The following is a 24,438-nucleotide window of genomic DNA, read 5'->3' as shown; positions in this document are numbered from 1 at the left end:
ACAAGACATACATGCAGGCCAAATACCAATTCACACAAAACTAAATAAAATCATTATTTTAAAAAAGTCTCATACTGTTTTTAAGTGTGCTTACAATTCTGTGTCAGGCCACACTCATAGCTATCCTGGGGCACGTGTGGACGACGGGCCACAGGCTGGATGTACCTTACTATATTTCTTGGTCATTTAGCAAAATAGTTTTCATATGTAAATTAAGAGCTCGATGTAAGGAAGACTATAGATCATTCATATTTCTACCTGGTATTGTATGTCAACGTGTGCTGAATGCCCATTTTTCAGACAAAAGAAGCCAAAATAGACTGGTGGGGATTTAAAGAGTGGGAAAAGCATAGACAGAGAGCCAGGGAACTGGCTGAGTACAGAAGGCTCCCAGGTCTGCAGAGGCAGCTGAGGGAACTCAGCCAGCAAATGCCACCTGCCTCCTACAGGGCTTAGGAAGGAGCACACCTTTGAAAGCAGCTGGATTTAAGTCCAGTGTGGCACTTGGAGAAAATGGCACCAAAGGTTGGACTATAAATCTTCCTTATTCTCAAGTCACCGGACATTTAAGAGCGAGGATATTGATGGGCCTTTCCCCTCCTGTTCTTTCTTCTTGGAGCAGATATGTGATTCATGGAGTGTCCTTTAGTGGCTCCGCTCTTATCTTATTACTTTTTCTTTGCTTCTGCTTTCTGACAGCTCTGAAAAGCAAGGTGCTAAATTATTTTATGGAATGAGCACAGTGAATTATGAAATTATGTTGAAGTTTAATTAGCTGGCTAACCAAATAGGAAAATAGAAGACACAGAAGAATTTACTGTGTAGTAAGCATAAATCCCCGGTGTCCTAACCATGACAACAAGGAAACAGAAGAGGCCTGATCAAGCAAAATGTTTCCGAAGACATTTCTTTAAAAGATGGTTACTACAGATTTAGAAAAGCTATTCAGGACAGACACGCCACAGAAGTGAGCAGCCACACCAACGGGCTTGTCTCTCTGCCACATTTATACTGCTCAACTCAGCACTTCCATTTCCAAATCTCTGAATTACATTTTTTTTTTAGAAAGGGATTAATACATGCGACAGTCAGCAGGGGCAGAAAAATGAAACAGCACAACAGGAAGAGAAAAACTGACCACATTACAGAGGGCTCATTCCCTAAAGCCTCAAAGCTGAGCTTCCTTTTCCTCACAGGTGTGAGAGTGCCAGCAAGCACCTCAAGGGATGGCCGGCTTTTGCGTCCCAAGCTTCTTGAAAACAAGCTTCTAGCCGACCAGGCACGGCAGACAGAATGGCCTGTGGAGGCAAGAATCCTGCCTGCTTACTCACTTCTCCACACTAGCGGAGCCAAGGCCCCTGGTGAGGGTTGGGCTGGCACTCACAGCACTGGGCACACCTGGAAGTGGCCCGGGGTACCTAGCAGCATCAGTTGCTGGGAGTCATGGCTTCCCGTAAGCCATGAGAGGCTGGGCCCTTCTTAGTCTTCCCAGGACAAAACCTGGGTAAAGGGCTCCATGAACAGCAGACTCTTCCCCGTCAGCCAAACCTGGGCCGCATTTCTCCTTCACTCAGCATCGTTTGTATCAGAAGTGGGGAACACAAAAATGAGTGGGCATAGTCTTGAAATTCAAGGACGTAGGAAACTGAGCTAGGGAGAGGTCTCTTTTTCCCTTAAAAAACATTTTTTTTCCAGGTAAAAGACTTGAGACTTTGAAGTCCTTGAATCATCCAAGGAGAGAGTGCAGGGCCAGCCTGACTCTAGAATCTGTGGTCCCACTTGCCCAACTGTGACTGCTCAACTGGTAAATGCCGGCCAGCAGGATCACTGATAGACACCAGCTATTGGCAGTTTTACCTGGCCACTTGGCAGGCCTCTACCTGACTTCTGTACTACGGGCTGAGAAAACCTACCAGCCCCAAATAAAACTCACTTTATACTATTTCTCTGCAAGTTACATAAACTTCTTTCCTTAAAGTAGGATAACTTCCTGATAAGTAAGGACTTAGCAAATTTAATGAAGTAAAGTATAATCTCTAATAGGAAAGTCAATGAAGCCATGTGTCTCTATTCAAACTTTAAATTTCTCTTTGGTTCATCTATTCATAAGCAGGATTAACAACGAACCGGATTTCACTAGGGATAAGCAGAAGGAAAGAACTAAAGCATTCACTTGAAAAGTAAATAAAACCTTCAAGAGCTAAGTGAACTGCGGTGTGCTGGCAGTAAATTTGTCATTTCAGTTTGCCTTAAAAATGCCACTGACCTAGTATTTGTCCTCTAACCCTCAGGATTTATGTAGCTGACAGAATGAGCTTTCACCACAAGAGGGAGCCAGCATCATTCCAGTTCACAGCCAAAGGAAAAATTCACCATGAGAAAACAAAATTCAAAAGACAGCTGTAAAATGCACAGGACTGAAAGACACTGCACGCCATGGAATGCTCAAATACACAGTGAACACATTCCTGTTTATAAGGAAAAAGCATTGCATTGCGGCTGGAGAAGAGGCTGGATGGCTACGAGGGCTTGATGCTTTTGCAGAGGACCCAGGTTTGGTTCCCAGCACCCATGTGGCAGCTGTAACCATCTGTGACTCTGGTTCTAAGGCGTCTTCTGGCCTCTGCAGACACCAGGCAGGCACATGGTTCACACAGCTATGGTGCAGGGAAAGCATATACACAAAATAAGAATAAGGTCCCTTTCTTTTTTCTTTCTTTTCTTTTTGTTTTTTGAGACAGGGTTTCTCTCTGTAGCCCTTGGCTGTCCTAGACTCACACTGGAGACCAGCCTGGCCTTGAACTCACAGAGATCCACCTGCTTCTGCCTCCCGAGTACTGGGATTACAGGTGTGTGCCACCACACTCTGCCAAAGTACATTTCTTTAAAATAGTCAATTTTATTATTTGGTGGCTTTGGTTGTGGGGGTGGGGTGGGGTGTCAAGTCTAGAAGAGTTCTCTGACTGAAGAAAGCAGCTCTACCCAAGAATCACCAGCTACACTGCACCACAAAGGATTTGCTCTTTGAATCCAATACTGAAGGAGTGGTTCCCCCACTCCCAAAGGAGACCGAATGTTACTAAACACTCCAACAAAAAGACAAGTTGTTGTTTTTGTTCTGTTTTTAACTTTTACAGGCGGGATCTTACTATGTAGCCCTGGCTGGCCTGGAACCCTGCCTGCCACTGCTTGCCCAGTGCTGTGATTCAGGGCATGCACACTATGTCAATAGAGAGCATATAATATTAGCAAATGTTGCTCCAGCACGTAGCAGGGCCTGGAAGCGCTGCACCTGACCCATACAGCAAAACTGCCTCAAAATCAAAACTCATAGCAAAATGAAATTTCACAGAATTAAAGGCTAATTCCTGATTGTATCCAAAATTACACTGTAAATGATGCAACCATCCTGGAGTAACCGGGGGATGGCTTGTGTTTTATTACTGAAGGCTTCTAAGGGGGAAATATATAATTCATTTAATTAATTAAAAAATATTCTTCTACCTTGAACTACTCAGTAGAAATAATTACTGTAAATTTACTGTAGTAAATTTATAAAAATGACAGTCTAAATGGCTGTACCTGAATGGGAAAAAAGTCCCACTGGGTATAAACAAACAAATAAATAAAAAAGAAAAGAACTATATATAATCATAGTAACTGAAGCCTCAAATACTTTTCATATTATCTGTTTGTTTTATCACAAATAATGATAGGAAACATTTTTTTTACCATAATCTTGATTTTTACATAATATTAAATTTAGCTATTTAGTAGTTTGTAGGTATTATGTAACAAAGTTCTGTTTTTGAGGACCCAGGTTCACTTCCCAGCACCCACATGGAAGCTCACAATGTCTGTAACTCCAGTTCCAGGGGATCAGATGCCCTCTTCTGACCTCCTCAGGCACCAGGAAGTCACATGGAGCGCAGACATACATTGCAGGCAAATCACTGGAGCACAACTAAAATAAAAATTATAGCTTTGGGGTGGGGCACACTTGCAATAGCCTAGTTGGTAGTTTTTCTAAACATGCTATAATCACCAGAATAATTTTAATCTGAGTTATCAATGCCAAATGTTGGTGGGAGACGTGAAAAAAAAAATCATGGAATAAATGACATTTTAATTATCTAAGTAAAAAGCATGTATGAATGTCCTTAAGAGCCACCAGAACTCAAGGTCAAGATCAAGGTGCAGTGTTTGTATCCAACATAAACCAATAACTCTTTTCTGTTATAATGCAACAAATTCAGCCCTTCTCTGCTTTGGAATTCATACTTTTCTGCTATGAAATGGTGAGCTCCTTTCATCTGAAATGCCTTCACTGTCTCCTCCTGCCACCAGGTGTCTGCATCCAGCTGTCCCACAGACCTCGGCCTAAGCAGCATTTCCTTCAGTGAAGTCTGAACTTTCACCCTAAATTTATAATTTGGTATGAACCATAGGAGATGTAAGGTGCTGCGCTTCCTCCTTGGATTCTTGTGTCTAACCTGTCAAGGCAAAGCTCCTTGGAGCGCACTCTTTCCTTGCCTTAGTGCCTTCCCCAGCAATCCAGCAATCCATGAAAATAATACATAATGGTGAGCCTAACGATTTAGCACTCCTGAGTCCTCTGAAAGCTTTGTGCTTTTGTAGATTGCACCTAGAAAGCTTGACACCAGCAATCTTTTTTCCAGAAGGTGAAAGAATTCAACTAACTTGTTAGCTCTCTTAGAGGTGCCAATGTTGGGACAATTGCTGCGTTTGTGATCCAGTGAACCACATATAAAGCAGCCATCTTTAGGGCCGGAGCAGGAGTGATCTGGCAGTGCACAGCGATTGCAGATGCTGCAATGGATCCACGCTGTAAAAGAAATAAAAGAGGTTCATTTAACATGATTTTTCATTTTATTAACTTCTGAGGTAGGCTATATGAATAGTGTTTACTTCAAACATAGTGGCTGGTTTGCTTAGCTCATTTTAATTTTGCTAGAGAGATCACAGTGCAGTGTCTGAACCCCACCAAAACTGGCGACTTCTGTTCTAATACAATTTCAGCCCTTGCCCAGCACGTCATGACCTGACAGCTGCTGCCGCAGTAGAGGCTGTCTGAGAGGCAAACAGCCGAACTGAAGCAAAGGAGCCGAATGCCACACTGACACGGGGTAGCACCTAGCTCTCCCTACAAAAGGCACGTGTGTTGGTAACTATAAAAGTCAATATCAGTCTCTACATTATTTTATGAATATAATAAAAATACTATTTAAATGAGCAGAATTCAAAAGTTTTTTCCCAGGATCTCAAACAGCCACCCAAACACTTACAAGGCTTCACACACTTTTTGCAGAGAAAGCAATGGTTCCATTTCCTTCCGTCCTACAAAAACAAATTTTAAAATGTTCAATTTGTTGTAAAAGCCAAGTTGCACAATTAAAAATTAAAATGTCTTATTAAAATATGTGTAAATTATTCATTCCCTATTTCTCCTTTTCCTGGGCTTCACAATTAAATACTTTGATTTTAATTTATGCATTTCTCCACTTAAGTCAAATGCCTCCTTGATGGGCCTCAATTTCCTTAACTATGAAACTAGATTTATCCAAATGATCTTGGAACTGCACTCCGCTTCAAGCCATCCAATCTTCACAAAGAAGGACGCAAGTGAAAATTTCAAGAGAATTAATGATTCCATAATTTTATGTTATCTATACGACATAGTCCTTAATGAAATTCATATTTGAGAGCTCGTGTAATTTAGAGAGATGGATTACAGGTTACTAGGAGTAATTTTTTTAATGTGAAATAAAACATACCTAGAAAAGTATATTCAATACATGTGTGCACTTTCAAATATCAAAGCCACTGCTGGTCAAGATTTGAGGCCCCTTGCACCCCCAGAGACCTCACAGCACGGCCTCTCAGCACAGCACTCCTTCCCACTGGGCAGTGCCTGCTCTGATGTTTGTGACCCTCCGTTTCCCTGTTCTTGTTTCATTTTTACCATCCACATGAACATTTCTAAATAAGCTTTGTTTCAATTTTAACCTTCCTACAACCTGGGCGTCACACAGAGCATTTCTAAAGCAACAGTTACATAAACATAAACTTTTCTTTGGAAAAATAATTTGAGCTGTTTAGCCAAACTAAACTCTGTATGTTCTTTCTGACCACTAGACTTACTAAAACTGAGCAAAGTGCCTGGAAGGCCATCCTAGCGTCCTAAAAAGGAAGCAGGCAGCTTATCTGTAGCTGCCCAAAGCTGGAAGCATACAAGATGCCCTTCAGTGGCTGAATGGCTGCACACTGAGATACAGCCAGACAGCGGCAAGTCATTAACAGGAGCGAGCCATTTAGCCGCAGAAGGACAGACAGCAGCTCTAAATGTACTTGTAAGTGGGAGAAGCCATCTGAAAAGCAGTTACACATGCTGTGTGACTCCAATATTATGGCTCTCCGGAAAAGGTAAAACTCTAGAGATAGTAACATCGGTTGTCCGAGGTTGGGGAAGGGAAGGGTGACCAAACAGTGCATAAAGGATTTTCAGGGAGCACCGTGAAGCCACTCTGCATGACCCGACAGTGGCAGGAGCAGGTCACTATATAGTCATCCAATCCAAAGACCACACAGCACCAAAAGTGAACTGCGGAGTAAAATGGACTCAGGGGGTAAGAATTAGTGGGTACATCCACTATCACACAAGGTACTTTCCAGTCCCAGACACTGACGGGAGAAGGCTGTGCGCAGGAGTCGGGGGAGGAAGCATTCTCTCAGTACCTTCTGCTTCACCATGCTGCAAATCTAAAACGCTTTCAAAACCAAAGGCTCTTAAGAAAAACACAAGCGCTAAAGCCATCAACAGGAGACAGGGTTCGTGTGCTGCGGCAGCTGTAAAAGAGCAGAGAGTAACCACCCCTACCTCAGGGGCTATTTTGAGGACTAAATGTGTTTGTTAACCCGTCCAAAGCTCTTAGGAACAAGCTTAGCACATAAAACGTGCACAGTACATGCTACTAATCATTACCTCATCAGAACAGCAATGGTATCTAATGGTCCAAAGCCTGATTTGAAACATCGTAATTTTACCCTTAACAGACATATAAATTCAGCACTTAGTGACTTATTTGAAACACTCTTGGTAAGTACCATATGAAAATGATTGAAATAGCTATTTACGATGATGAAAGAAATTAAGTACTTTAAAAAGCCTGTTTTAGGGCTGGAGAGATGGCTCAGTGGTAAAGGCATTCGTCAGCAAGCCTGCCGACCTGAGTTTGATTCACGAAACCCACATGGTGGAGGGAAAGAATGGTCTCCTGCAAGTGTCCTCTGACCTCCACATATGTGCCGCAGCACCACACACTTCCACACACAAAAGGAAGACTTTTTTAAAAGCCTCTTGAGTCTATAATTAGAAATAAGGAAAGCCAGGCCTGGTGGTGCACACCTGTAATTCCAGCACTCCGGGAGGCAGAGGTAGGTGGATCTCTGTGAGTTCGAGCCTGATTTAGGACAGATAGAGACACACTGTCTCAAACAAACAAACAAACAAACAAACAAACAACCCAAAAAAAACCAAAAGCCAAAAACAAGAAAAGAAAAGATGAAAGAAAAGAGAAAAAGAAATAAGGTGTTACTGTACTAAGGCATAGGAGGTGATACTTCATAGGAATGCAAGTGTCAATGCAATGTCCTAAAAGTAATAAAACCATCACACTAACATATAACAATTGCTTATATAAAAATGAACTACAGAAGAGAACCATACCTTGGACGTGCAAGAATCACAATGCTCGCAGTGCTGATTCTCAAGGGAAACGTATCTCTGACAGAGGGAGCAAAATCTAGAGAGAAACAGGGAAATGAGCTGCACGTGTCCATTTAGATTCAGAACAGACAGAAGCGAGCAAGGCACTTGCTCCAAAAATTGGAGGTGATTCAATTCAGTATGAAATTATGGACCAAATCTGAGAGTAATAGAAGACCCGCATAATTCAATATTGAAGCATCTTACTGTTAGGTACACAGAACTGCACTTTCAGGTGACCTGTGAAGCTCACAGAGGCCTTACCTGTACCCTTCTTCTGGAGGAAGGATTATTTTGTTGGGCGGAATATTGGTGAAAATCCGCACAGGAGACTGTTTTCGACCTGTCTTTCCATGTTTGTAAAGTGCGTGATTATCATAATCTACCTAGAAAGTAAAAAGAAAATTCACTCGATACTCGAACGAGTCAACATTCACAAAGCTCCTTTAACCAATAAACAAACAAACCTAAAGGCAAGTTTCCTCATAGCCAACCTCATGAGGCCCGTGGCAGAAACATTTCATTACGGAAAGGGAAAGATGTGCTACTCCCATTCCTGTTGGTGCATACTGAGAATGGCTCTACCTTCATCTAAAATGCTCCATAAAATGTCTATTTTGTGAGCTGGGCATGGTGATGCACGCCTTTAATTCCAGCACTCAGGAGGCAGAGGCAGGTGGATCTCTGTGAGTTCGAGGCCAGCTTGGTCTACAAAGAGAGATCAGGACAACCAGGGCTCTGCATAACAAAGAAACCCTGTCTCAAACAAACAAACAAAAGTCTATTTTGTAACTAACAGCTTTATTTCTGATGCTAAACACAAGGCCTTACTTTGAAGATGTCTGCTGGAGTCCCTGAGATGCTCTACTTCCTTGGAGGAAAGTCAAGTGCGCCCTTGGCTGCCCTCTACTCTGTCTGTCCTCTCACTCTCAGATGCTCAGATGCAACACAGACTTAGGGATCAGACCATGGCTGTCACTTGCTGGTTAGACGACCTTAGAAAGCTTTTAAAAGGAGGTCATAGATCCTGACCTTGAGAGTTGCTGCGAGAGTCAACACACAGCGCAGAGTCTGGCATGAGGCAGGCAGATGGCGATGAAGAAGAGTCCATTCATGGTTCCAGGGTTACTCACTCAACTCACTCATGACAACTCACTCAACCACTGACCTCCCTCAACACCCCAGCTGTGATGTCGGTGACTCTCTTGAAGTGAGGCCAAGGAGCACTGCTTTACACTCCTGGATTCCTCGTCCTCCTTCAGCTGTCACCCAGGCATATTCTCAGTCTGGCTTCTGGTCTATTGTGAATCCACCTGGCTACTAAAGCTGTCTTTCTTTAGATCAATAAACCTCAAAGTGTTCCAGCGACACCACCATTACCAGGATGGATCCTATTAGAAACGCAAATTCTTCCCCAACCGCATCTACTCTATGAGAAACTGTGGAAGTGGGGCCCAGCAGTTTGTCTTAGCAAGCTCAAGTGTGATTAGCACTGACTCAGATTATGCTCAAGAACACCATGAGGCTGACATGAGCTCAGGACGGGTGGAGCCCAACTTCCATGTAAGGAGTCATGAACAAAATAATCTGATGAAAAACAAGGATGTACTAAGGAAGCTGGAACCAACCAGGATTGTAATCTGGCTATTAAATAAGGGAGGCCCAAACAAGTAGAGAAACCATGACAGGTTGACAGAGAAACAGGCTTTTCTTTCTTTTTTTCTTTGGTTTTTTGAGACAGGGTTTCTCTGTGTAGCCTTGGCTGTCATGGACTTACTTTGTAGACTAGGCTGGCCTCAAACTCACAGAGATCTGCCTCTCTGAGTGCTGGGATTAAAGGCGTGTGCCATTGTGCTATCGAAACAGGCTTTTCTTAAAAATAAATTTTAAATGTATAAATGTATCTTGATCATATCCTACCCACACTGCCTTCCCCACTCCTCTGACCCCATCCAAGTGTTTCCTCTTCTAACTTTCATGTCCTTTAAAAAAGACATGTGTGTGTGTGTGTGTGTGTGTGTGTGTGTGTGTGTGTGTGTGTGTATGCGTGTATAAGTACACACACACACACACATGCCCTCTGAGTCCAATTAGAGCTACCGGCATGTGCATGGGTGTGGGGGGCATTCAGCACGGACAACCTAGCAGCAACTAGACCCTAGAAGAAAACTTCCCCCTCCCCAGCAGCCATCGGTTGCCAACAGGCCCTCAGCTAGGGGCGGGTGCTCACAAGCCACCCTCCCATCCCTGGTGGCCATTGACAGGTAATCATAACTGCTGTGAGTGTGTGAATGCTTTGGTTGGGTCACGTCCAGAAAACAGCATTTCCCAGCACTCCTCCCCCACCCTGACTCTTACGTTCTTTTTACTCCTTCCGTGATGTTTTCTGAGCCCTGAGTACATTGATATATATATAAATATCCCACTTCGTGAGAGTTAGAAAAAAAGTACGAGAGGGGTTATGATCCAAATACATCATATATGTGTACGAGATCCTCAAGAATACATAACAAATATTATATAAGAAAGTTCTATTTGGGGCTGAATACTCAACAATCCCTTATTCTCTACACTTTAACAAAATGTTAAGAGTCAGGCTTTCTGGGTTAACCCAATGCTACCAGATTACAAGTAAACGCATTCCCTGTGCTCATGAAAGAGCTTCAGCAGTGAGGAAAAGCTAAGTAGATGAGATGAGGGAAGGCAAGGGGCATGTGAAAAGCCCCAAGGGTTTCTGACTGGCTGCCAGTAGGGGAGTCCTCAGTCATGCATGCCTGGACTGTGGTCCACGTAGGCGGGATGGAGGCCTCTACACACATGCAGTATCCCAACAAGGGAAGACTGGTAGATCCCATTTGCAGCCCTGCGTTCAGTCCCCACATCTTAAGGATGTGTATCAGGGTATCATAAGGACTAGAAATCGGACTTATCCTTTATTGCCTTGGAGAATAGAACCAAGAGCGATGGTTAGAAGTTAATGGGGAGCATATTTTATCTCAATATGAGAAAATTCTCTAACGATTAGAACTATTAAATAAGTTGAGTTGCCTTGTAAGGCTGTAGGACTGTGTGCCCTGAAAGCATCCGAGTGACGCTGGATGAGGGCTTGTCATGAATTCAGCAGAGGATTATTACACTGGGAAGTCAGCCCAGGTAACCTCTACGTTTCTTTCCAACTTTCAAAATCCTATGAATATATGTTACCTATTAGAGGCAAGACACAAAAATAGATTTTACTTAAAAAAAAAAAAAAAAATCAACCTAAAATAGTAGTCTAAGTTGTTTTCTTTGAAAGGGATTTAAATTTACAGTTTCCCTAGTGCACTCCTTTGTGGACTGGAATATATGTAGTACTTATTAAATTCAAAAAGATATTTTGCATGTAAACTTACGAGTGTCATAAGAAAAACCATTCTTCCCAAAGGGATGTGATGAAAACGTTGGAACGCTGGAGAGTTATAGTGTGGGAAGACTTGTACCGCGTGGGACACTGTGTGCACTACAACAGCAGATGGAGGGGGCAGTTTCTTTATGGTTTCCCAAGGAGCTGGAGAATGCATATGTCAGGAAGGTGGCTGATTGCTCGATTTTGCATAACCTAATTGAGATTATTATTATTTTTAAATGCGGGTTTGTTGTGCTAATTAACTATAAACATATGGTATGTAAAACGCATGCTGCTAGAGTAAATTAATGTACCTCTAACATACATCCATATTTCATAGCTTCATCCATACAAATAAACCTCCCGTGGAAGTGCTGGAAAGCAAACACAATTTTGCAAATTGCCTAGCGCTAGCGCTGATCCACCATGTTCCCGTCATTATCCCTGACATCTCACTCACAATGATGATGAGAGGCATTTTCAAACAGAAAGCTTCTCCCATGGAACTGATTAATGTGATGAAGTACTGTATAGAAATGAGGAAAGCACACAATCTCTGCAATTCCCAACTTTTAATTTGAGCCCTACGCAAATGTCTTCTGCAACACGAGACTGAAACTAGTTATATGGGACACGGAGGCATCAGAGCACTAATTGTGTCCCTACTATGTTCCAGGCAAATATGCCAGGCCACACTAGCATTTGCACAACTCCCTGGGGACTACCGTCTGTGTAGTTCACTAAGGTCTCAAGACCTTACCTCGGCTTCACCAACCACCTCCCACCACCACCTCCCCCACAGTTAGCCTCACATCCTTCAAAACTTGATTAAAAATTCCCATGTAAACCACACCCATTCTTTACTCAACACTTATTAAGTCTTTATTGTATACCGAGTTTCAAGAATTTGGTTGTCATCTTTTACTATTCAATAAATTCCCAAAATTTCTATCGAAGTGTCTTCTTTTCTACTATAAAAATTAAGCTAAAAAAATGTTTCCTACACAGGCGGGTTATTAAAAAAAATAATAGCTTTGACAAAGCAAACAGCTCTGCTTTCAACACACAAGATATGTTCCATGTTAAGACATGAAGACACAAGAGAGCATTGCGGGAGGGTGAGGTGTGAAACCATCTGACTGGGGTGTGGTAACCTCATCCCTGCTCCTAGTCCCTCGTTCTGTGGCAGGCATCACTCACAGATATGTAAGTTTGCCAGGTGAGCCTGGCATACTCTGACCAAGTCTTCTATGACGTCACTCCTGAGTGATTCTCAGGCTCAGTACTGCGAGGGAAGCCTCTGGCATCCCCTTGCTCTTCCAAGCATTTGCTTTATAGGTAACGCAACCAGAGGGCTGGAAAGGCGTCCGATTCTCCAGGTCACATCTCTCTAAAGGCAGGGTTAGGATTCAGACTTATAGCTCGAAATTGGAACTTTCCTCCTTCCTAATCTGCCCTTAATAAAGCTGCAGCTGGATGTCTATTTTATTGCCTGCATATCAAACATGTTATTGCTTTAGTGTACATGGTTTGTGTCTCATGAAGCTTTGCAGCATCTGAGCCTCCCTCTTACCTGAACAGGACCCTTCCTATCCCTACAAAAAAAATTCAGTGATTGATTATGGTATTTAAAAAATTTTTTTACTATACTGTGGCTTGAAGTCTTTTTTTTTTTTGGTTTCTCTGTATAGTCTTGGCTGCCCTGAGCTCCCTTTGTAGACTAGGCTGAGCCTCAAATTCACATCGATCGACCTGCCTCTGCCTCCAGAGTGCTGGGATTAAAGGCCTGTGCCATTCCCCCCACCCCCACCCCACCCCTCCCTTCCCCGGTGGCTTGGAGTCTTTGGCGATAGTCCAGGCAGGGGCTGGAGCTATGCAAAAAGATGCAGAGTGGAGGAGAAAAGGAAGCAGTTTTGCTTTATTTTGATTTGTCTGTGGTGCTGGGGATTGAACCTGAGGTTTCAGGTAGGCTAGTTTTGTCTCATAGGTCTTACTCTTATGCTTCTCAGCAGCTGGCTTTTGCTTTGCTCCCGGGCAGACACACATGATATAACCTGAGCACTTTTTTTTTTTAATAATTAGTGAATTGTACAATTATTTCCTGTAAGCTTGGGCTGTCAACTGTTCCCCAAAGCTCTTTCCTAATGACACAGGTAGGCTAAGAAAATGACATGTAAGTGCCAACTCTACATTAACGTCATTGGCCTGCCCTAGAAAAGAGCACTGACTTCCAGGAAACGTGTGCTAGCCAATCTTAAGGTCTCAGATGTAGAAAAAAAAGACTGAGGAAACGTTCTGCCCTGCCTTGGAAGTTCCTGAATGATGATCATGCTGAGAACAACAGCCTGGACTCCACAAGTGTCGTGTGTCAGGGACTGGGCTACACCTTTCCATATATTACCTCATGAGACATATCTGTCACCATTGCTACTGTCATTACTATGATTATCATCATCGTATCATTAAAGATAAGACCAGCTTTTAGAGGTGGAGCAGCTGAGCCAACACTAAAACCCAGAACATCTTACCACTAGAGTTAGTGCTCATTTTCATTCAGTTCCTTTGAAATATAGGGACACCTACTGTGTGCTGACCAGCACATGAGGGCACCACTTCCTCCAAAGGCAGCAGGTGCCGCTGGAGACTGGAGCCAGTTTAGTTAGCTAACATCTTCTGAAAAGTCAGCTGCATCTGCATTGCAAATGCCAACTCTAGAAGCAGCCCTCCCTCAAGAAAGACACAAAACCCTGCAAGCTTGGAAGGGAGGGTGAGCAGCTGTGGAGGAACCGTGGTGTGGGCTGTATTCTACCTAGAAGTCAAGGCTCGCATGGCTTACACTACACGCTTTTGGAAAGGACACTGTTAGTACAGCTTAACTTCATAGCAACACCCATCACACCTGAGAAAATAAGCCCAGTTTTCAAAATCTATACCGTGTGCATTAGAAATGCTTACAGCAAGCCGGGCGTGGTGGCGCACGCCTTTAATCCCAGCACTCGGGAGGCAGAGGCAGGCGGATCGCTGTGAGTTCGAGGCCAGCCTGGTCTACAAAGTGAGTCCAGGATGGCCAAGGCTACACAGAGAAACCCTGTCTCGAAAAACCAAAAAAAAAAAAAAAAAAAAAAAGAAATGCTTACAGCAGTTTCATTTATAGTACCTTAGAGACAGAAGAAACATAAGACAGCACAGCCAGTTAAGGAAGTAAATTGAAATTATTAAAGTATTATGTAGCTACCTCTAAAAAGTATGTACTTTTAGAAAACAGAGAAGAATTCAAAAGAGTCTTTTTAAACTGGCTGGAAATGTTTGATTCTGAAAACAAACAAAGTGAAAACTTCAACTTGTAGTGTCTGCTTTCTGTGGCGGCACTGCAGGTGCATCTTCCCTTATGCTGGGTAACTGTCATCGTGTCAACATATTCTTTGTGATGGCATATGCCTTTGAGAGAAGACAACAAGTGCTAGTTTGCAACAGCTGGTAAAGATGTTTACAATTTGAGGCCCAGAAAACTTCAATTATCCAAAAACAAAGGGAAAAATGCCTTTGCAAAAAGAAGAAACAGTACTGACTTGGTGGCCATATCTAGTAACGGTGATAACAGGGTTAACTTTAGAACTCAAGGAAAGAATTAAGTTGCAGGGCAGGGTGGACGTCCTAGGCTTTGGTGGGTACTTCATCTATGGCAGTGCCAGGAAGAAGTTCACACCGGTGGGCCAGCACACTCACACACAGCCATCTGCCTCTTTAGCCACACCACAGCTGGTAGCATGACCCTTTAAAACTCTGAGCATCCTTGAGCGACACACAGAAAATGACACATGACTTTCCGCTAGCCAGAAAAGGCTATTTACTTTCCTTACCCTGTGAACGGAACAAAGCACAGCTCACACTGATGTGCTGGCAGCTGGTGCTGATGAAAGCGTAGATGGGTTGACCTAAAGCCCTTGCTGCACCCTGCAATCACCTGGGGCACTGTACAAAGTATTTTCTCTTGGAGCTTTACTCTCTGATTTTGTTTGACATGAGTGGTATTGTTTGCTTTTTGTTTGAGTGTGTATACTCAAAAATCTATATTTTTAGCAAGTACCCTAGAAGTTGCAGGCACTGAGCCAGGGACTAGCCTATACACAGTAGTATAATATAGTTGTTGATACAGTTTAAAATGCTCTAATTTACTAAAATGAAAGGCTAGTCTTCTCAGAATATTTCAGCACCATACCCGCTCCCCAACCACACCAGAAGACAGGGTGTTACTATACCTGGTAATCCAGCATGCAGAAGCTTGGGAAAAACTGACAAATCCGTGGCTCAAAAAAATAGGGGAAAATCCAGAAAATGGGCAGTTCTTTGTGACTGTCATCTAATGGACCACACAGAAAACAAACAAATATATATATAGATAAATAATAAAAAGAGATAAAGTGATTCTAAAACAAAATTAAAATTTTCAGTAGAAATTTCAGTTGTTCAACACATGTCTGTCATACAGACAGAAAATACAACAGAGCACTGTCCTTTTCCAAAGGTAATGGAAATGTTACATATCTAAAGCACAGACTTTATTTGTTCTGATTAGTGATTGATTGATTGATTGATTGGTTGGTTTTTCGAGACAAACTGGCCTCAAACTCACAGTGATCCACCGACCTCTGCCTCCAGAGTGCTGGGATCAAAGGCATGTGCCACCACACTCTGGCCTGGTTAATGATTTTTTTTTTCAAAGATTTATTGTGTATTACATTTGCCTGCAGGTGAGCCAACAGGCCAGAAGAGGGCACTAGATCTCATTATAGATGGTTATGAGCCACCATGTGGTTGCTGGGAAATAAATTCAGGACCTTAGGAAGAACAATCAGTGAGTGTTCTTAACCTCTGAGCCATCTCTCCAGAACCCCTCTAAATAGCACCTGCACACAGCAGCCACTCATCGAGTATTTTCTGAACAAATGACAACAATTTACTGTTGTGCTTCGTAATGCTCCATAATCCTACAACCTCGCTGCTGCGAAGCCATTTTTAAAACATGACTAGGATAAGAAGAAGTGTCCCACAATCACAGCAAATCAAACATGCTTTTAAAAAGAGCCGGAGAGCTGCATCTTCCACCAGTGCTGGGTGTGGCCAGCATAAACAGAAAGCAGATACACAAACACGCTCATTTGCAGTAATTAAAAAAGAAAAGGGCACCTTGGCTTTGACCTTCTTTCCACATAGCCATTAACTTCTTGAATGTAATAGCCAGAGGTTCAACCAAGCCACCAAAAGGAGGGTCTGTCACCATAATCACGCCTTCACCTCCCTCTTCCTGTAAGAATGCCTTGCACACTTCAAGGGCAGCCTGTAACAAGTAAAACGTCATTTCTGAATTAGAACTAGAGAGAGGCCCTTTATCCTACTGGGAGAATGCATTAAGCTTGGTCTCACTCAGGACTGGAAACGTCACCAAGTCACCCTGCCCCTGCAGAGTCCCTCCGGTGACATCCAAAGTCTCTCTTAGTGACTCACGTCAGATTTTATCTTTGGGCTCCTTGATAAGCAGGTTTTTAAATTGCAAATTCAAATACCATCACTATCAGACAACGACACATTTCAAATAGTTAAATTAAAAAACTAAATTTAGTAACCCAAAAAAAGAAAAAGCCATCACCCATGAAAAACAACCTACACATTTAATCCAACAAACAGGAGCAGAGGAGGTGTCCTGAGGACACCAGGAGGAACAGGCTGCAGTGTTTGCTGTCTACCTTTTTGGTTGCCACTGCTGCAAGTCAGCGCGTAGGCACGCACACACTTTGGAGCAATAGGTAAGCAGCAGACATATTTGCGCATGCACAGCAAGTAAATAAAGGAAACCTACAAATGGCAAAACCCATCTGGTCCTGGAAACTGTGCCAGTAACACCCTTTCCCACCAGGCTGCCAGTATTTCTGGTAGCTGCCAAACTGACAACGGCTAGGCTATTTATCAGCTCCTGCTTTGAGTGTGGTAAACAGGAGGCACAGCTATCGTAGTAGCACTAGTCTACTGACTTGGAAGTAGTTTGCAAAAAAAAAAAATCACCTTCAGTATTAAAAAAAAAACAAAACCCACAAGATTTGAAGTTCAATAGAACTTTGGCCTTTACTTAGCCCACTAATGCAAACCCACGTCTTTACTCATTGCTGTAGCCACACACTTCCATGCACCCCAGTTCCAAATGGCCTTTGCGACCGCTCCACACCGGCAGCCCACCAGCCACACCAACACAGCATCTCTAGACCTCGCTCCTCGCCCTGCCCTCCATTCCTCAGAGAGAGTTGACTTGACTTGTCCCTGGCATGGCTGCAGAGTCACCCCTGCCTCATTCCTTCCAGTAGCCTGTGAAATGCCTTGTCCACTGTCAGGTGACTTCAGCTCTCATCCTCCTCCATGTGGACCTAATCGGTTCTCAAATGCAGTGACACCGAAGGAGGCCCTTTGGGAAATGGTGGCATGCACCTGACTCCAACTGTTGCTCATCTCAGTCCTTGATTTTGATGGCTCTCATGGCTGAGATACATGCATCTCAATGGCAAACTGATTCCAACGGATGGAAAACTGTGTTTGCTCCAAGCCTCATTTTTCAGCCCTAACCAATAATTTAGTATTTGTATTCATTTCTTGAAGGCTCTGCTTTGTTTGGTTTTCATTCCATCATTAGTGAATATCTTGAAGGACATTACAAGGTTAAGCATGGGTCACAGTTTTTAAATGACTGACTGAGAAGTACGCATGTACCTTCAGGTAGGCCACACTCCATTCTTGATAGTTTCCCAACACCTCTGATAACCCTCCTGGTCAGCTGTGACCACTTGGCTAGTTACAGATTTGACTCAAAGACTAAAGAGCCTCAGCCCGGAACGCACATGTACATACTACGATCCATTTCTCCTCACTGACATTGTCAACATCACGTTGAAAGCTGCTTCTTTTTTTTTCCCCCAAACAATTTTCCTCTTTGTTAAAGAGTTTGTTTGTTTAAATTTATTTACTTATTTTTGTTTGTAGCCTTGGTTGCCCGGAACTTGCTATGTTAGCAGTCTGGTTTCAAACTCAGAGATCTGCCTGCCTCTGCCTCCTGAGTGCTAGGATTAAAGGTGTGAGCCACCACACCCAGCTCTTACTTATTAAAACAAAATGAAACAAACTAAAAACCCTTCAAGTTCAAGGAAAAGGAAGGGTAAGGTATAGATTTCACCTACAGCTCCTGCCCTAAAATATACATTTAATTACACGATGGTAGAAAACAAAGGGGAGGCTGGAGGAAGTGATTTGGGACAGAGCTCTGGAAGTTATCAAAGCAAAGAAGCCAGGGGACCAGCAAGGCAAAGAAAGGCCCCGTGGTGCAGGTCACTGGTCTAAGCTGAAGGTGCAGGCAGTGCATCCTGAACACAAACAGCAAGGTGCAGAGCAAAGACAGGTGAGGCAGGAAAGGCTCACGGAAGCCAGGCCACATGGAGCCCTGTGAGCCCTGAGAAGTGGGGGACATTCAAGTACTATTCTAAGGTGGAGACAGGAAGATCTCTCCATAAGGCCCAGGCCAAGCTGGCCTATTATATATAGCGAACTCCAGGCTAGGCCGGTCTCCCTGGATAGTGAGACTCCGTTTGAAGCAAAGACCAAAAGGGGAACAAGGATTCCCTTCTAGTTACTCAATGAACAGCCAGTGGAGGAGGTGGAGGAGGCAGAGCACTTGCCTAGCACACACAAGGCCCTAAATCCAATCCCCAGCACCATTAAACAAACAAACAAACAAACGGAAAATGAAACATTAAAAAAATGATTTAAAAACAACAACAGCTGGGCGTGGTGGCGCACGCCTTTAATCCCAGCACTCGGGAGGCAGAGGCAGGTGGATCACTATGAGTTGGAGGCCAGCCTGGTCTACAGAGTGAGTCCAGGATAGCCAGGGCTACACAGAGAAACCCTGTCTCAAAAAACAGGAAAAAACCCCAACCAAACCAAAGAATAACAACAAAAAAGATACTCTTGAATTTGTTAATCGACAATAACAGAGGAAAGAGATGATTGTCAGAAACCTACCTTTCCGTCAAAGAAATGATGGTTGAACATGTTATAACGGCAAAAGCTTTCTTCCAGGTAAAACTGTGAATATCTGTAAAATAATTCATCATCAGTGACATGCCCACTTAAGTGAATCCATAGCAGTACATACTGAATTTATTTTCTCAAGTAGGCCAGTGGCAAACCCAAAGAACAATCATACATAAAAGATACAGTTTCCAAGTGGGCTGGTGGTACTGGACTGTAAGCCCAGGTATTTGGGAGGTTGAGAAGGGAGGACTGCAAGGTCAAAGCCAGCCTAGGCTACAGAGTGAGTTCAGGAGCAACGTGGTGAGACCATGAGTCAAGTAAAAAGTAAGGGCTGAGAATATAGCTCAGTGATAGAGCATGTCCTAGTTAATACTCCCCAGGTCCTACGTGCACCTCTCTTAACTACAAACAGCAAACCACAGACACATGAACATAAATTGGGCTACAGACATAGTGTGCAATTTACGTTTGCAGAGTGTTTACAATTAAAATGTCTCTTCAGGTTACTATTTCTTATGATCTTATTTTTATTTTTGATTATGTATATATATATATATATGTGTGTGTCTATGTGTGGGTTTGTATATATGAGTGGAAAGTGCCTACAGGGTGTCTAGACTCTGTAGCTAAAATTATAGGTGTTTGTGAGGCTCGTGATCTGGGTGCTGGGAATCACTCAGTCCCCTGCAAGCAGTAGTGTTCTCCTAAGCTGTCTCTCCAGTCCGCAAGGTTAGTAATTTTAAGGAAATATTAAGTCAACAGCTGTTATTTCTCCTGTGATTAAAGCACTCTCTCTCTCTCTCTCTCTCTCTCTCTCTCTCTCTCTCTCTCTTTCTCTCTCTCTCTCTTAGTGTAAAAGTTTTTGTTGCCTAATGCAAATTAGTTTAATAAGATATATTTCTCAATATAACACTGAAAGAAGTATGAGCTTTTAGTGTTTTCTGAATTTGTGCCGAGAGAGAGGACTATTTATTTACTGACTGAATTATTCTATTCTAACTACTACTTTAAAATGCCATCAAAAAGGAATCAGAGTGTCAGCTTTGGAAATTAACATTTCATAATTTTTTCTTTTACTAATTTGCTATGGAACACTCCTACCACTCTAGTTACTTGAGTAGGAGACTGAGTCCTCTGTTTCCCAGATGAGCTATCTGTTTTCTCATCTGTGCACTGTGTCTTGCTGTCTTCATTGCTGTGTTTTCTGCATTTTTCTTTTTTCTTTTTTTTTCCTGCATTTTTCACACAGAAACTTTTGGTACTCCAAAAAAATCTTAAGCTTTGTCCGTCTTATAAATAATTCACATATGGACCATGCCACCCTATTGGAAAGGCTGAAAAAAAAAAAAAAATCAGGAACACAGGCTGACTTCTCCAGCCTCTTGGAAAAACTATGAGGGTGACACTGTAGTGCAGCTCCCTCCCTGTGAGTAATGACGTGGCTGTCCAGAGCCCTGGTTTAGCGTCTTCTCATTACACTGTGGTAAGAGTGGAGGTTCCGTGGTCCGAGGATCTGGTTCAAACTCTGGGATCCTTGTGTACTATGTAACCTTCAGAAGTAAAGCAGTCAACCTTTCTTCATCAACAAAATGGGAAAACCAAGTTTCCCGGGACTTCACGGAGTGAGACAATGGCAGCTACATAGCACACATTCAAGTGTGCGTTTATCTTAATACATATTAGCCATGAAGACTTATGTCTTAATGCCACCAATACTAGAAAATTATTTTTTTATTCACCACATCATAATCTACATCCATTTCTTCTTGTTCTGTGAAGAGGGAAGAACAGCTGCTCACCAGTCCTTAATGGTATTTAAGACACAGTCTGCATGTCTCATAAAATATTAATTTGTACTGAGAAAGTAAAGAAAGGCTTGGGTACCTTAGGACAGCCAAACCACACAGCGAGCTGAGTGGCCATTCCCAGACTGCAGAGCAAGGGCGGGCGCTGTCAGTAAGCAAAACGGATCTTCCAATGTAACTATATTTCAAGGTTCCCCGCCCACAAGAGGTCTTGTTTGTTGTTTGTTTGTTTTCATTTTCTGAGACATGGTAAGGTTCTCTAGCTCAGACTGCCCTGGAGCTCACTGTATAGCCCAGGCTAGCCCGGAACAGTGCTCTTCCTGCTTCAGGATCCTAAGGGAAAGGGTTGCACGGATGCTCCACTGTGTCCTACTTCTTTGTTTGTTAAGCAATACTGGTGCAGACAGCTGTTGGTCAACTACCATTTGAGGGTGTCCCATCTTTTAAAAAGGGAAAATGCAATCCCCTTTTAATTTCATCTCTCTTTTTCATTGCTTCACAAAGGCAAAGCCACTTTTAAAAATGAAAGAGAGGAGCCGGGCGTGGTGGCGCACGCCTTTAATCCCAGCACTCGGGAGGCAGAGGCAGGCGGATCACTGTGAGTTCGAGGCCAGCCTGGTCTACAAAGTGAGTCCAGGATGGCCAAGGCTACACAGAGAAACCCTGTCTCGAAAAACCAAAAAAAAAAAAAAAAAAAGAAAGAAAGAAAAAGAGAATTTGATTCGCATAACCTCTGGCGCAGCACACCTGGGCAGAGCATTCTGGGCAGCAGCGTGAGAGCCAGAGAGGGGAAAGGCCAAGATTTCATTCTAGGTTTCCAGCACACACAAACAAGGGAACATAATTATTCATATTTTAAATTATACAAAAAAAAAATCACCCAACACTGCCCTCTTAAAATGAAATTGGCCACAAAGAATTATTCTCTCCACTGAACAAGGCAAACAAAACCAATCAGAAAAGTACGCACTTGAAAGCCGCTCAAAAGGACATTCGCTTAATTTGGCCATTCATTCTCTTTAAATGAGAGTCAGTCACCAAGTGTGAAGCACGCTCTTCACAGGAAATGTAATCAAGAGCTGAATAAAATTACTTCAGAAATGAACCTAAGAAATGCATTTTTCGCTCTAACTTTATTTGGATAATAGTTTGCCAAATAGAGCCTCCCATCTTTCATGCTAAAATTAGAGCATATAGAAACCATCTTAGCAAATGGTAACTGCACATCGCTCGGCCCCACTATCTGTAGCCCACAAACAGAGAACTGCTGTTGAGGTACTTGGACAGCCTTAGACAGGCCTTTCATGGGGCAAAAGGAAACTAGAGCGCCTTGAACTTGTGGCAATCCCCCTGACTCAGCCTCCTAGGTGGTAGGATTACAGGTGTGAGCCACAAGGCTGGGCTTCTTGTGGGAGCTTCCAATGTGACCCATGAGAATTACCTTCCAGGTGTTTACCCTCCCATCAAGAGCCTCCCATTAGGTCCCAACTAACCCTAATGGGAGGGGGACATTGGGAAGCAAGGCTTTAACACATGGGCCACTGGAGGCAACATGGTATAAATAAAACATGGCATAATCCACTCATTGGAATATTACTCATCCATGCAAAAGAAGTGTGCTGGTATATGCTCCCACATGGATGGACCCTGAAAGGCTGCCTACTCTATGACCCCATGCACAGAAATACTGGAACAGGCAGTCCATGAAGAAGACAGAAAGTGGTGGCCAAAGGCCACAGGAAGCAAATGCTCATTGGGAGAATATTTCTTTTTAAAGGTGATAAAAATGTTCTGGAATTAGAGCTGTGGTATCACAATCTTACGAGCATTGTTTTTGTGTGTGTGAAATACATCTGTGTGTGTGTGTGTGTGTGTGTGTGTGTGTGTGTGTGTGTGTGTGTGTGTAAAAGAGAGAGAGAGAGAGAGAGAGAGAGAGAGAGAGCAAGAGAGAGAGAGAGAGAGAGAGAGAGAGAGAGAAATACATCTTTATTAAAAAGAAACACCAGCTGGATGTGGTGGCACATGCCTTTAATCCCAGCACTCAGGTAGGTTGATCCCTGTGAATTCAAGGCCAGCCTGGTCTACAAAGTGAGTCCAGGACAGCCAGGGATACACATGCACAAACCCTGTTTTGGGGGGGAAAAAGAAATAAAAAGGAAAGAAAGAAAGACAGACAGACAGACAGACACACACCTGGGAGGGACGGAACCACTATTGTGAATGGTTTTTTTTTTTTTTTTTTTTTTTTAATGTTTTAAAAAATTGGAAAAGCCAAAAATCTGGACTTGGGGTAGCAGCATCTACAATCCTTTCCTTTACAAAACAAGCCTAAGATCCTTGCCCTCTGAGAAGTTCTCCAGGTGACACAGGGTGAATATTCCAGTTCTTTCTACCTGCATCATCCCACAGCTACCTTCACGGCCGCTTCTCTTGTATGAAGTCAGAGTCTCATATGACAATGCAAACTCAAGGATGCCCCTGCCATTGAGAGTTGCACCATTCCTGCGGAGGGAAAACTTACCCAGGAAGGAACCCCTCTCTGCCTCAGTCTTGAATGCTTCCGTTACAGACATCAGCTTCTCCTTTCTGGCACTTCTATCTTCCCTTCTCAGTCACATTTCCATCCTGTACAGAGCATGTTCCATCTGCCTAGTCAGAAACTGCCCACAGTGGCAGCTTCTAGAATGGGGATTGGCCTATGACTTCAAGCCAATCAGAACACTCTCTGGAGTTATGCCACCTTGGCTCTCAGGAAAGCCCACTTCCTTCTACTGTTGGGCAAGCCAGAGGAAAGATAAGCTTAACTCTGCTACCCACAAAGTCCACAGCAGAGGAAAGGCAGCTAAAGGAGCATCTGAGGATAAAAGGAAAGGCCGGCAGAGAGATGGCGGCCTCCCACCACGGTGTGCGGCCCAGACAGTGACGGGAACAAAGCTGGCACAGTGTCTTGGACTCTAGTAATATACAGCAAGAAATGCTTTCCCATGAACACATGCTGTGACCAATGAAGTACCTGCATCCAATTGGAGTGCCTTATTCTGAATATACAATTAACTTGGCAAAAGTCACTGGTTGCCAGGAAAACCTTCAGACAGGAGGAACCAAGACAGGGAAGGCTGGGAAAAGAAGCAGGAGCAGCCCAAGGAAGGCTCATCTACAGAGTCGAGAGGATAAGTGTTTCCACTTGGAGGTAAGACGGCCTGGCTTTGGATTCTGGCTTGGTCACTTACAAGCTATGACATTTCTTTGTACCTCACCCTTCTCATCTTGAAAACAAGGATGGCTGCAGCACCTATTGTATACAGCTATTATGGGGAATGAGCGATACAGAACTTGACACTTGTCAAGAGTGCGAAAAAATACTAGGCACTGTTGATACATGATAAAAA

At 43.2% G+C, this 24,438-nt stretch overlaps 1 protein-coding gene across 1 annotated transcript in view; it reads right to left on the bottom strand.

Annotated features, from left to right (window-relative positions):
- Nucleotides 1-273: 273 nt before the first annotated feature.
- Zcchc4 (zinc finger CCHC-type containing 4) overlaps nucleotides 274-24,438 on the bottom strand; it is a 41,397-nt gene continuing 17,232 nt past the window's right edge. Inside the window, exons 6-13 of the mRNA XM_051165258.1 lie at nucleotides 19,233-19,305; nucleotides 16,359-16,509; nucleotides 15,431-15,531; nucleotides 8,051-8,172; nucleotides 7,748-7,823; nucleotides 5,307-5,358; nucleotides 4,702-4,846; nucleotides 274-701 (exon numbers count right to left, since the gene is read on the bottom strand). Coding sequence (XP_051021215.1) covers nucleotides 632-701; nucleotides 4,702-4,846; nucleotides 5,307-5,358; nucleotides 7,748-7,823; nucleotides 8,051-8,172; nucleotides 15,431-15,531; nucleotides 16,359-16,509; nucleotides 19,233-19,305 — 790 coding nt within the window. The 3' untranslated portion in view covers nucleotides 274-631. The remainder of the gene's footprint in view (nucleotides 702-4,701; nucleotides 4,847-5,306; nucleotides 5,359-7,747; nucleotides 7,824-8,050; nucleotides 8,173-15,430; nucleotides 15,532-16,358; nucleotides 16,510-19,232; nucleotides 19,306-24,438) is intronic.

This window comes from Acomys russatus, chromosome 22 (genome assembly GCF_903995435.1).
Source record: "Acomys russatus chromosome 22, mAcoRus1.1, whole genome shotgun sequence".
Lineage (NCBI taxonomy): Eukaryota > Metazoa > Chordata > Mammalia > Rodentia > Muridae > Acomys > Acomys russatus.
Note: the sequence above shows the minus strand (reverse complement) of the source record. Positions and strands in the feature narration are given on the sequence as shown.